The sequence below is a fragment of the Perca flavescens genome, chromosome 14, assembly GCF_004354835.1.
Source record: "Perca flavescens isolate YP-PL-M2 chromosome 14, PFLA_1.0, whole genome shotgun sequence".
Taxonomy (NCBI): domain Eukaryota; kingdom Metazoa; phylum Chordata; class Actinopteri; order Perciformes; family Percidae; genus Perca; species Perca flavescens.
In genome coordinates this window covers 34735424-34748675 of record NC_041344.1, presented here as the reverse complement: position 1 = coordinate 34748675, position 13252 = coordinate 34735424, and the positions used below count along the sequence as shown (strand labels likewise).

The 13252-nt window shown below is 41.5% G+C and overlaps 1 protein-coding gene across 4 annotated transcripts in view; it reads right to left on the bottom strand.

Annotated features, from left to right (window-relative positions):
• Positions 1–13252, bottom strand: part of smad10a (SMAD family member 10a) — a 38683-nt gene that overhangs the window by 23068 nt on the left and 2363 nt on the right. For 3 of the 4 annotated variants that reach the window (XM_028597451.1, XM_028597453.1, XM_028597452.1), the window contains exon 2: positions 5177–5252. The exons of the other annotated variant lie outside the window; for it this stretch is intronic. In XM_028597451.1, the coding sequence (XP_028453252.1) occupies positions 5177–5252 (76 nt within the window). The remainder of the gene's footprint in view (positions 1–5176; positions 5253–13252) is intronic. 4 annotated transcript variants of the gene reach the window in all.

Here is a 13252-nt window from a genome sequence, read left to right as displayed (position 1 = left end):
GAAAACTGACCGGTAGATCGAGAGCTTTGCCTTCTGGCTCAGCTCTCTTTTTGTCACAACGGTGCGATAAATTGAATGTAATACCGCACCCGCTGCGCCGATTCTCCGACCAATCTCCCGCTCCATTGTCCCCTCACTCGCGAACAAAACCCCAAGGTACTTGAACTCCTTCACTTGGGGTAAGGACTCATTCCCTAGCTGGAGTAGGCACTCCGTCGGTTTCCTGCTGAGAACCATGGCCTCAGATTTAGAGGTGCTGATCCTCATCCCAACTGCTTCACACTCGGCTGCAAACCGATCTAGTGAGTGCTGAAGGTTACAGGCCGATGATGCCATCAGGACCACATCATCTGCAAAGAGCAGCGATGAGATCTCCAGCCCACCGAACTGCAACCCCTCCCCACCCCGACTACGCCTCGATATCCTGTCCATAAATGTTACAAACAGGATTGATGACAAAGCGCAGCCCTGGCGGAGGCCAACCCTCACCTGAAACGAGTCCGACTTACTGCCGAAAACCCGGACACAGCTCTTGCTTTGGTTGTACAGAGATTGGATGGCCCTGAGAAGAGACCCCCTCACCCCATACTCCCGCAGTACCTCCCACAGTATCTCCCGGGTAAGTAGAAATTTTGGGTATCTATACTTTACTGGAGTAATTATTTTACAGCATACTTTTTACTTCTAGTCCTTACATTTTCACGGAATTATCTGTACTTTCTACTCCTTACATTTTAAAAATAGCCTCGTTACTCGTATTTCAGTTCGGCTTGTTTTCATTCCGGCTCGTCATCGTTCAAAAAAACACACACAAAAAAACCTATCCAAATCGCTCCATCCGGAGAGAGTGAATGTGATTGTGGTTGGATGAGAAGTATAAACATAGTCATTCCGACACCCTATTGGTTTGTACGCGATCCATCAAACCTGCACAGACCCGGTGCTAATACGCCACCGGTGCTTTAACAACCGTTATTTACTGGACCGAATAGCAACGTGGATTTCGGTGCCTTATTTAGGAGCCACTTATATGCCTGCGCTTCTCTCTGTTGCTCCGAAAACGGACGTTAGAGGGAACTGAAACATCGCCGCACGGGACGCTAGTTAACACTACAGTTGGCAGCAGCTAACGTTAGCCTACGGTTAGCTTGCAGCTGGAGTAAACACGGTTAAAATGCTGAGAGCTAAACGGTGTAAAAGTGTGTCTGTATTTCACTGGAGAGGATTGTAACACCAGACTGTAGCTGCCGTTGTCTGAAAAACACAGACACAGAGATGTGTCACCTTTTTCAGCCCTTCTGAGTTTGCAGGTATGATTTTAATATTACATTATTATAGTTATATGATTTTGTCCTAACGTTTTGGGGTTAAGCTGTTGTCCTTAATGGCATTGTTTCCCCATTACATCAGGGGTCTTCAACGTTTTTTAAACCAAGGACCCCTTAACTTAAAGTGAGATGTAGCAGGGACCCCCTACTACATATTGTATGAAATTAAGTTGCCTATTAAACTGGGCCTACAATAACAGTTAGGGCAACCTAAAGCCTTCTTGCATAGCCTTTTTTCATAAGCTATTAAAATATTAATTGTTGGCATGATTTTATAATATTTTAATGTTACATACTGTATGTGGCACAGTAAATCTAGGATTAACTGTATGTGTGGGCTGATATCTTAGGGACTACCTTACCTATAGGCCAGTAAGCCTATCATCAGTGGGAATTTATATTTGCTAATAATATGTTGGAATTATGTTAAGGCATTTTAATTTTAAAAGACTCAAAGATAATAAAAAGACTCAAATATTTACAATAATTTGGAGGCCCCCCTGCAATGACTTTGAGGACCCCTGGTTAAAGATCTCTGGCTTACATTACTTTTACTTTTATACTTTAAGTAGTTTTGAAACCAGTACTTTTACACTTTTACTTAAGTAAAAAGCTTGAGTTGATACTTCAACTTCTACAAAAGTCTTTTCAAACCCTAGTATCTATACTTCTACTTGAGTAATGAATGTGAATTCTTTTGACACCTCTGCTCCCGGGGGACCCGGTCATACGCCTTTTCCAGATCCACAAAACACATGTAGACCGGTTGGGCATACTCCCAGGCTCCCTTCAGGATCCTTGCGAGAGTGAAGATCTGGTCCGTTGTTCCACGACCAGGACGGAATCCGCATTGTTCCTCCTCAACCCGAGGTTCGACTATCGGCCGAACCCTCCTTTCCAGCACCTTGGAGTAGACTTTACCAGGGAGGCTGAGAAGTGTGATACCCCTGTAATTGGCACACACCCTCTGGTCCCCCTTTTTGAAAAGGGGAACCACCACCCCGGTCTGCCACTCCTTTGGCACCGTCCCAGACTTCCACGCAATGTTGAAGAGGCGTGTCAACCAGGACAGCCCCTCCACACCCAGAGCCTAGAGCATTTCTGGTAGAGATGTTCCGATCGGCTCCGATACTGCCTAAGACGCTGGTATCGGTATCGGGAAGTACTGGAGTTTATGCACCGATCCGATACAACGTAATAAAGCCCTAAAGAAAATCTACGTTAAAGTAGTTTATTTATGTTCTTTTTCCGTTATAACCGACTGTCAAACTGGAGAATAAAAGAAAGTTGTACGACATTCATTGTTTGTGTTTGTTCATGTTTTACAAAGAGTTTAACCTGAGCCAGACAGACAACAAAGATAGAAATAATATCACATCCATACGGGGATAGTAGTATACAGCTGTTACATCATATCACATCCATACAGGGATAGTAGTATTCAGTTGTTAAAACATAATAAAATATATGACCCACTGGTATCGGATCGGTACTCGGTATCGGCCGATACCCAAGTTCAGGTATCGGAATCGGTATCGGGAAGCAAAAAATGGTATCGGACCATCTCTAATTTCTGGACACATCTCATCAATCCCCGGGGCTTTGCCACTGTGGAGTTGTTTGACCACATCAGTGACCTCCGCCTGGGAAATTGACAATGATCCCCCATCATCCTCCAGCTCTGCCTCTAACATAGAGGGCGTATTAGTCGGATTCAGGAGTTCCTCAACATATTATCCGCTCTGGCTAATTGGTACTGGCCCTTGATAGATACTCTGGTATCAGGGATAGATTCTAAACAGCCTTCTCTAAATGTAAATCTAATTTGCTGGTGATGGAAAATATATACCGGGAAAATGTCCACTATATGCATTTGTGGATCAGGACCAGCAGGTGTCCCAGGCATTTGCAACACAGGTGAGGTGACTGACTAGAGTGGAAAGGAAGGAAGGAAGGAAGGAAGGAAGGAAGGAATGTCCCCAGTCTGAATCCAGTTATCCAGTTATGTTAGCCTTACACAAATATCGTTAGCAAATCAAAACTGACTACATTACTGTATGACAGAAATTTAGGTTGACTCAACTCTACAAATTTGACCGAGCGGAGGGACCGAGCAGCCCGATGCGGCCGGCTGGCTAGTGAACTAGCTTTCTTTTTACACCCAGCATGCTTTTGTGCTACACTGGTTGCAGAAAATAACAAAGTTGTCACTCACTGGTGATGTGCCTAGACTAAAGTGTGTGAATGAAACATTAAGTTGTTAAATTTGACTAATTGTGGGTGGAGCTCAGTTCTCAGTGTAGCACCAACCACGGTGCAGACGCAGCGAGGAGGAGAAGTCTACTGTCTTTATATTAAGTTTCACGGTATATGACATTGTTCTATTAGTTTATTTTGTAATGTGTAGATCTTTTAAAAGACAAGAAAGAATATTCAAATGTCAGTTATGGCCAATTTTGACACCCTGCTATGCCCCGCAACGCCCTACTACACTCTGCTACACCCTGCTATGCCCTGCAACACCCAGCTGCGCTGTGCTATGCCCCACAACTCCCTATTATGCTCCGCTACGCCCTGCTATGCCCCGCAACGCTCTGCTATGCCTCCCAACGCACTACTATGCTCCGCTACACCCTGCTATGCCCTGCAACGCCGAGCTACGCCCTGAATTGCTACGACTGTTCACCATTCCAGCTGCTATAATTATTATGAATCATATTTCTCTATATCTGTATATCTGTATAGGTGTCTTTGTGTCCAGACCGGCAGTGACAGATGCCGCCCACCAAGAGCCTGGGTCTGTTTTTCCTCGCCACTGTTGCACCAAATGCTTGCTCGTGGGAAATTGTTGGGTCTTTGTAAATAATAGAGTGTGGTCTAGACCTACTTTATCTGTAAAGTGTCTTGAGATAACTCTTGTTATGATTTGATACTATAAATAAAATTGAATTGAATATACGAGGAAGCAAAGCATAGACTATATGTAAAGAAGGAAACATGGCCGCTGTTAACAAAACAGCGAGAAAAGGCGTGGCAGAAGTGGACGCCGTGAATAACATACATATAATAACATACATATTATGAACTACTGCGCTTAACTGAAACCATTTAAGAAGTTACTTGTCATTTGCACCAACTAACTGTTGTACACTTTGCCTTACAAGCGAGCAGTGGAAGTTAATATGTTACTAGGAAATTTATATTTTAGCCCATATGAGAGAGAGAGAGAGAGAGAGAGAGAGAGAGAGAGAGAGAGAGAGAGAGAGAGAGAGAGAGAGAAAGAGAGAAATATTTGCATACATACATCGTATTCTAGCATTGTACATTAGTGGTTGTAATTGTAATGTGTAGTAACATTATCGTCTGCTCACTTTTAAGGCAAAAGAATACATGTTAATTTGTGCAAATAATTATCCTAACTCCTTGAATGGTATAAATATGACGGTTTCAGTTCAGAGCAGTGGTCAGTAAATGTATATTTTTAAGCTACTTGCACATTCAGTCGGCCAGCGAATGTCTGCCACGCATACCTCCATAAGGAGCTGCTGCTCACTCTGTGTAAAGTATGCAAAATGCATATTTTCCATTTTAGCATTAGTAAATCTGTGATTGACCTCACCGTCTGTTGAAGAAAGCCATGAACGCGCATCTATCCAAATTCCTTCCTCCTGGCTTGACCTAGTCACACCTCCTTAGCCTGGCTTGGCCGTGGTGAAACGCAGATAGCTAGGATGCACTGACTAGACTAGGTCAAGCCTCGCTTTATCAGTGGTCCATGATTTATGAATTATGCTTTTGTAAAATAGCCCCCAGGTATTGCTGTCAAACATGTTTGCTGTCTTGCTTACCTGGTATTAAGTTGGTCAGCCAATGAATGACCAGAAAGTTCACTGGCATCATGATGTCCCAGCTCTGAATCAGTCCCTGTTAGTAGAGCAGGGAGACCAGGAATTAGTGGATGACGTTATTAGAGATTATCAGTGGTAGAAGAAGTATTAGGTCCTTTACTAAAGTCAAAGTTGTAATATCACAATAATAATAATAATAATCATCATAATAATAATAATATGTCTCTATTTTGTGATCGACACATTGAAAAAAGATTAAGCAGCAAACTTTTAGTCCTTGGTACAGGTAAAGCACCAAAACACTGACTATTACAATTTCCCATATTGCAAAGTCATGAATATATTTGGTTATATACAGAACCAGTCAAAAGTTTGGACACACTTTCTCATAAGTAAATGGGAAAGTGTGTCCAAACTTTTGACTGGAATTATATATATGTGTGTATATATATACTGTTATGCTATATTTTTTGTTGTACTCCCCAACCTTATGTGTACATTTGGTGGGTTGTCCCTTTAAATGTACATTTGTATTATCATCTCAATCTACTTAAATCATCAAAAGTAATGGTACTTGCTATGGCCCTTAAAGGTGCTCTAAGTGATGTGACGCGTTTTTTAGGCTACAACATTTTTTGTCACATACAGCAAACATCTCCTCACTATCTGTTAGCTGCCTGTCCCCTGAACACACTGTAAAAAACATCTCCTCACTATCTGTTAGCTGCCTGTCCCCTGAACACACTGTAAAAAACATCTCCTCACTATCTGTTAGCTGCCTGTCCCCTGAACACACTGTAAAAAACATCTCCTCACTATCTGTTAGCTGCCTGCCCCCTGAACACACTGTAAAAAACATCTCCTCACTATCTGCTAGCTGCCTGTCCCCTGAACACACTGTAAAAAACATCTCTTCTCTATCTGCTAGCTGCCTGTCCCCTGAACACACTGTAAAAAACATCTCCTCACTATCTGCTAGCTGCCTGTCCTCTGAACACACTGTAAAAAACATCTCCTCACTATCTGCTAGCTGCCTGTCCCCTGAACACACTGTAAAAAAACGCGGTCTCTGTAGACAGCCCAGGCTCCACAAACGGCAAAAAAAACAAACCGCGCCAACCTGCACCACGAACCATAACAAACAGTGTTCCAGCCAATAACCGACAAGAAGGAGCTGGTTGAGTCATGAATACGCATTATGGAAGTAGCCTACATGCTAATGCTGCTGCAGTGATGACTTGGTTAATCCTGGTGCTTTTCTGTCCAGGTACATATTGCTCCTTCAGTTAAGTACTGTTATTATTTCAACATTGTGACCATTCCTTTAATAATTATTCATGGACAGTCATTGTTACTATTATATTGTGTTCATGAAGACTGCTGTTCATATTGTTGTTAGAAGTTTGATGAATATGTTATGGCAGATGTTAAGATGATTAGAAATGGCTAATGAAGTCAGTGATAAGGGCAATATGTTTTTACCCCCCAAGTCCACAAGTATATTGTGCACAATATATTGGCAATCATATAGAATTCAGCAGATGCTAGTCATTTTTTTATGCATCGGCTTCAGTCCGATGAGCAAAACTGGCCTGATTTCAAACACTGATGAATTTTTCCGTCTAGCTGCAGTTGTGTGTCAGGGCGAAGCTGGTGTGTGTGTGTATTTTTGGCCACAGAGTTTGAGACACATTGACACAGCACAGGACTTACAGTATATGCTGAAAACGAAGCAATGTCCATGGTCTGGGCGTTTTCCATGGTGGAAAAAAAAGACACACATATTGCAGTATGCAATACTCATAAGGTCGAAGTCAAATCCTTCAACACCACCAATTTCATTGTTTATTTGAAAAATCGCCATCCAGAAATTCACAAACAATATCAGGAGCAAGCTACTAGCAAGCAGCCTAAATACAAAGAGTGGCAGCTGCAGCCGACACGTTAGCGAGCATAGACATAAATGTAGATACCACATTGGCCACTCCTGTTCATTCAAACGATACGTCAACGTCAATTCTTGCTGAATTTCCAAGCGATTTTCACGCAGTTTGCTTTGCTACAAATGCTAGACATGACACTTATGATTCAGGATACTTGAATAAATTAAAAATGCAGGTTTTTATACCTAAATACCTTAAAGGTGCTCTAAGCGATGTCACGCGTTTTTTAGGCTTTTTTTTGTCACATACAGCAAACATCTCCTCACTATCCACTAGCTGCCTGTCCCCTGAACACACTGTAAAAAATATCTCCTCACTATCTGTTAGCTGCCTGTCCCCTGAACACACTGTAAAAATATCTCCTCACTATCCACTAGCTGCCTGTCCCCTGAACACACTGTAAAAAAAAAAACAAGGTCTCTGTAGACAGCTCAGGGTCCACAAATGCCAACAAAAACAAACTGCGCCCGATCTGCACCATCAAACATAAACAGTGTTCGGGATGAGGAGGAGGGAGTGGCGAGCTAGCCTCCGTTTTGTTTGACAATACTTCAAACGTCAACAAGAAGTGATGTCACCCAACATCGCTTAGAGCACCTTTAACAGTTCACTAATTATAGGGGGAGACATGAATGCAGTACTAGATTTAAATCAGTATAGATCAGGGGCAATCACACAAAAGCCCAAAAACACATATCGGACATGTTTAATGCAGTTGTGGAATCCCAGCATCTTACAGACATATGGAGGATGCACAATCCTACTAGCAAGGATTACACATTTTTCTCCACACATCACCTCACCCACTTCTGCATTGATTATATTTTGTGCTCCAGTGAGCTTAAGGCAATGTTCCACACGATAGCAATAGAACCAGCAATCCTGTCTGATCACAATGCGCTGATAACCACATTCTGTTATATGTTAGGAGAAAGATCTAGGAGATGGGAATTTAAGAATTCCCTTCTCCAGACACAACTTTTGATACAGAGTTTAGAGCCAAGCTGGCAGAGTTTATATCAATCAATACTGACTCAGTTTCGGACTCAGCATACATTTGGCAAGCCACTAAAGGATTTATTAGAGATTTCACATCTTCCTTTGCGGTCAGTTTGAAGAAAAGAGAGAGGCAAGGATCGCAGAGTTTTTCTAAATCTACACACACTTTTTTAGTCACAAATCGAGCAGAGCTAAATGATTTGCTAAGAAAGAGAGCTGAATTCATAATGCACAGAGTGAGGCAAAATTACTATTTTAATGGTGGCAAACCAAGCAAATTGCTAGCTCTGAAATTAAAACAAAGTGAGTCCAGAGCTGCTATCAACTAGAGGTGTGAATCTTCATTGATCTCCGATTCGATTACGATTATCATGTCAGCGATTCAATTCGAATCGATATCTCGATGCATCACGATCGTCAAATACATTTTTCTATTAAAGCCATATAGGATATTTAATTCATAGCTTTTCAAGCTTCAAAAACAAAACATTCTGCAGTGCTCTAATACTAAATAAATTGGATACATAAAACTATACAGCACTGAGCATATGGCACTTCCTGAATGTGCAAAACATACCAGAATATGTAAACAGAAATGTTGTTAGGCCTACATTAAATTGTAAACAGAAATAATCGATTATGAGCCGGCCGATTATCAATGCAGCATCGTCCATGTCCACAATTCGATGCATCGATTATTTGATTAATTTCAACACCTCTACTATCAATAGCATTCGCACAGACCGAGGTATCTCAACGAATCCTAAAGATATTACCGCCACTCTCCAATCCTTTTATTCAAAGTTGTATGAATCCTCTTGCAATCCGGATCCGACACAGTGCCAAAAGTGCCTCTTCTTGACCCAGAGGAGGCAGAACAACTGGGTCAACCTATAACGTTAGAGGAACTCAAATCAGCGTTAAAAACATCTAAGAAAGGGAAAACACCGGGATTGGATGGAATTCCATCGGATCTCTTACTACAGTACTTTGACACACTAGGACCTACCATCTTACAAACTTTAACCACGGCCATAGAGCGGATCCTACGGAGTGTTCAAATTACAGGCCCATCAGCCTCATTTGGACTGATATTAAGCTTTATAACAAAGTCTTGGCACTACACCTAGAACACTTCATCCAGAAACTAGTCCACCCCGACCAATCAGGGTTTATACCAAAGCGTCAAGCTGCAGACAATATCATGATTACTCCATGTAATAGAAGAAGCCAAAAACCTCCCAACAACGGCAGCAGTTTTATTACTGGACGCAGAAAAGGCTTTTGACCGCCTAGAATGGAACTACCTGTGGCAAGTAATGGAGAGGCTTGGTTTGGGAGCCAAATTCATTGACATGGTACCTACTTTATATGCGAATCCCACGGCCTTAGCCCATTCCCCATCGCACGGGGCTCGAGACAGGGATGCCCGCTATCTCCCATGCTATTTGCGATCTCTCTTGGACAGGCCATAAGGCAGAATAAAATATGTAATGTCCAGATTAAATCCAATAACAACTCAATATTGTTATTTGCAGATGATATTTTGCTGTACATATCTGACCTTGAGGACTCTGTTCCAAAAATTCTTAAGATCTTTAACAAATTTGGCTCAATCTCCGGCTAGAAAATCAATTGGAACTAGAACTGCAAGCAGTTCTAGCCCTGCTGTGCGAACGGCGTAGCTTTGCTACCGCCAGTTCTTCCAGACTTGGACCCCTAATAAATGTAATCTGCTCCTGTTGAACAACAGACAGGTGACATCAGCTATTAGTGATACAATACCAACCCAAAGCAAAATGACATATTTGGGCATCACCATCCACACATCGCTACAGCGAGTTGTCCAGGACAACTATGAAACTATACTAAGTAGTGTTCAAAGGGATCTGGCCAACTGGTCTGCGCTGCTGGCATCACTACGGTCCAGGATTGCTTTGGTTAAAATGAACATAGTTCCTTGTGTGAATTTCTTAAGTACAACGATCCCCTTACCCCCACCAATACATTTCTGGAAGAAACTCGATGCCGTAATCCGGCAGTATATTTGGAATAGTAAAACAGTCTTGAGACCCACCCAATCATTAAATGGCTTGTTCATTGAGAGGTGAGAGGATTGGTGTCCAGGATCCAAACTGATGCAAGTATCCGTAGGAGAACTCCCAATAGTAAAGAAATGGGAGCGAGAGCTGAGCCCGGAGGGGAATGTAATTAATTGGGAGACAGTTTGGGACAACATTTCCCACTGTTCCAAGAACCCAAATCACCAGCAGATCCACTTCAACATATGCCATATACATATTGGACTTCTCAGAAGAGATACGTCTCTAAAGCCATTCCTACTCCATATTGAACGTTCTGTCAACCTGAACAAACTGGAACTTTCCTACATATGGTCTGGGAGTGTGAACAGGTGCACGAGTTTTGGAATAAAACAACATCAATAATATCTGATGTGATAGGATGTTGAATTCCTACTGACCCAATTGTTTTGTTACTTAATGACGACTCTAAATTACACCTGCTTGGGAGACAAAACAAAGTTTGGTTAGCTGGCTCAACCGCGACCAAGAAAATGATAGCTCAGCGCTGCCCCACCCCCCACTTGCTTTGTATAAAACAGTGGCTGGCGTATTTTCTGGACATAGTTCTGCTTGAGCTCTCTACAGCAAGGATTAACAAAGCCAAGTCATCCACTATAGACCTATGGAAAGGTGCAGCAGCACAGGTATCAGTCCTGATGACCTCAGCATCACAAGAACTAGAGGAGAGGGACTAGACAAGGTGGGATTCCTGTTTTTGTTTATTTGTTTTTTTTCCTCTAGACCACAGAGGGTGGGGGGTGGGAGAGGGTTGTTGTGTTTATCTGTTCTGTATGTTCAAAAAAAAAACAATAAAAATTTGATCTTAAAAAAAACATGTTTCGGTGAACTATTTTCGTCGCGTTCGTCAATCAGCTGCCGGTTTTCATTTTTGGGCGACAATACAGATTAGCGCCGCCTGCTGTTATGGAGACGTCTTACGTATTACGTCTTGCGCATTCGCAGAACATACGCTTTCTCTATGCAGGAAAAACCCTGGGAACCTGTTGTTCTTGTAAAGATTAGGTTGGGACAAAGTTCCTTTGATGTTCACAAAATTAAATGGAAGCATTGCTCTCATCTCTAGGAATATATTAAAAAAGAATTTCGCCTTACAGTTATCTTGGAATTTGTGTGTTCATTTTCATTTTACAAACAAGTTTGAGGACATCAGAATGCACAAAAACTCAAAAATGTTTGCACCCATGTTCAAACTAGTAATTATTTCGATTGATATCACGTTTTGGGTTTGGGCGTAGCACGTCAGCTCTATAGGGCCCCCACAATTACTTTAAGCCTTTGTTTAGTGGGCTCCATAGCCCACTAATGCGTGGAAGGCTTTAATTTAGACATAGTTGCCCCGATATTCACAAAGTATAGTACACACATTGCTCTCGTAATTTCTGACATATTTCCAATATACTTTCATTAGCTCCGCCCATTATGAATTTGAGGTGTTTTTCATGTATTTCATGCAAATAATTTCGAACTCCTCCTAGGTTTATCGGGTCTATTTCCTATTTGGTTGGTATAATATAATACATGTGACCCTAAATTGCAAAGAAATAATCGATAGCTCAAATGATGATGTCATAGGTCATGTGAGAACATGCCATTTTTAGGCACTTTACATATATGGAAATTTTTAAAACTCCTACAAAACTCAACAGATCCTTCTCAAATTGGATCAGCAGCATGTCAAGACTTTCACGATGCCAAATTGCAAAGCCTTTGTAGTAACATTAAACAGTGTTGCCATTGCGAGGTGGACAATTTGCATGTTTCACCATGACACAGGAAGCTGTTGTAACTTGACTTTATGTAATCCAATCTGCCCCAAATTTCACATGCTGGATAAGAGCACTGGCCTGAAGACATCTACATGCCCATATTTAGTCACAGCGCCACCTACTGACAACAGGAAGTCAGCCTTAATTGACAAAGATCATCCGATTTACATGAAATTTACATGTTGTGGTCTACACGTTGAATTGAATTACACAAGATATAGCCTACAACATCAGGTATAATTAGTTTGTGTTCTCTAGCACCACATAGTGGACAGAATATGTTACAAATTTTGCAATACTTGATTACCAGTGCCACACACTCCACCTAGGAAACAATGTCTATCTCTTGAGGGCAGGGTCAGATGGTTAGGAAATCCACAGCTGCACCAACGCGCGGGTAGCCCCCAATGTGCGGGGAGGGGCAAGGGCCCATTCATCACTGCTTGCTGCTTTAATGAGTTTTTTTCTAAATAGTTTTCTGGCTATATTCTAAAGAAGAATTGTTTTTTAAGTTTAGCTTTTTCTTTGTTGACACAGCAAAAACACTATTAACACCTATTTAAATGTACAGGCCATACTGTAGGATAGGAGTGGAGACAAAATGATAATAGCTATTGAGATCTAAAGTACCTATTAAGCCCATGCCAGACTTATGACATATTTTGACAAATTAAACAATACAAACATTAGAAATTGTTATAAATGAATTATTGATGCTTGAGAGGTTAGACTTTCATTTTAACAAACATTTTCTCATGTGGCAGTTTCTATTAAAAAATGTCTGAAAAGTTGGATTTGGAGGGCTTAAACGTACAATATGTAATTTTCTGCCGCTAGGGGTCTCTCAATCAAAACAATGGATGTAAACACGGACTTTTGATGATGTCGTGAAGTGGCATTATGGGAGTTGTAGTTTTCATTGTTAACGCAATTGCTGATTAAAATATATCTGTTCACGGATGGGTTTATCCATTACAGTTTTCTCCACATTACGTTTAGTAACGTTTTTTAATGTAATTCTGATAAAATAGCTGTCGTTTCCCCCATACGTTTTCTTGATTTGATTTGTGGTAGCTAGCTAGCTGACCAGTTAGCGAGCAAGCAAGCTAACATTAGCCAGCAGCTAAAACCACAATGTCACAATATATTTTACGCTAGTGTCACTTCTTGGATGTTTTCAGCACCGGGGGAAAAAAGGGTTAGTTGTAACATTACTCAACACCGCTGAGAGACTTACTACGCGGCTGGGGCTGGCTGCCGAGT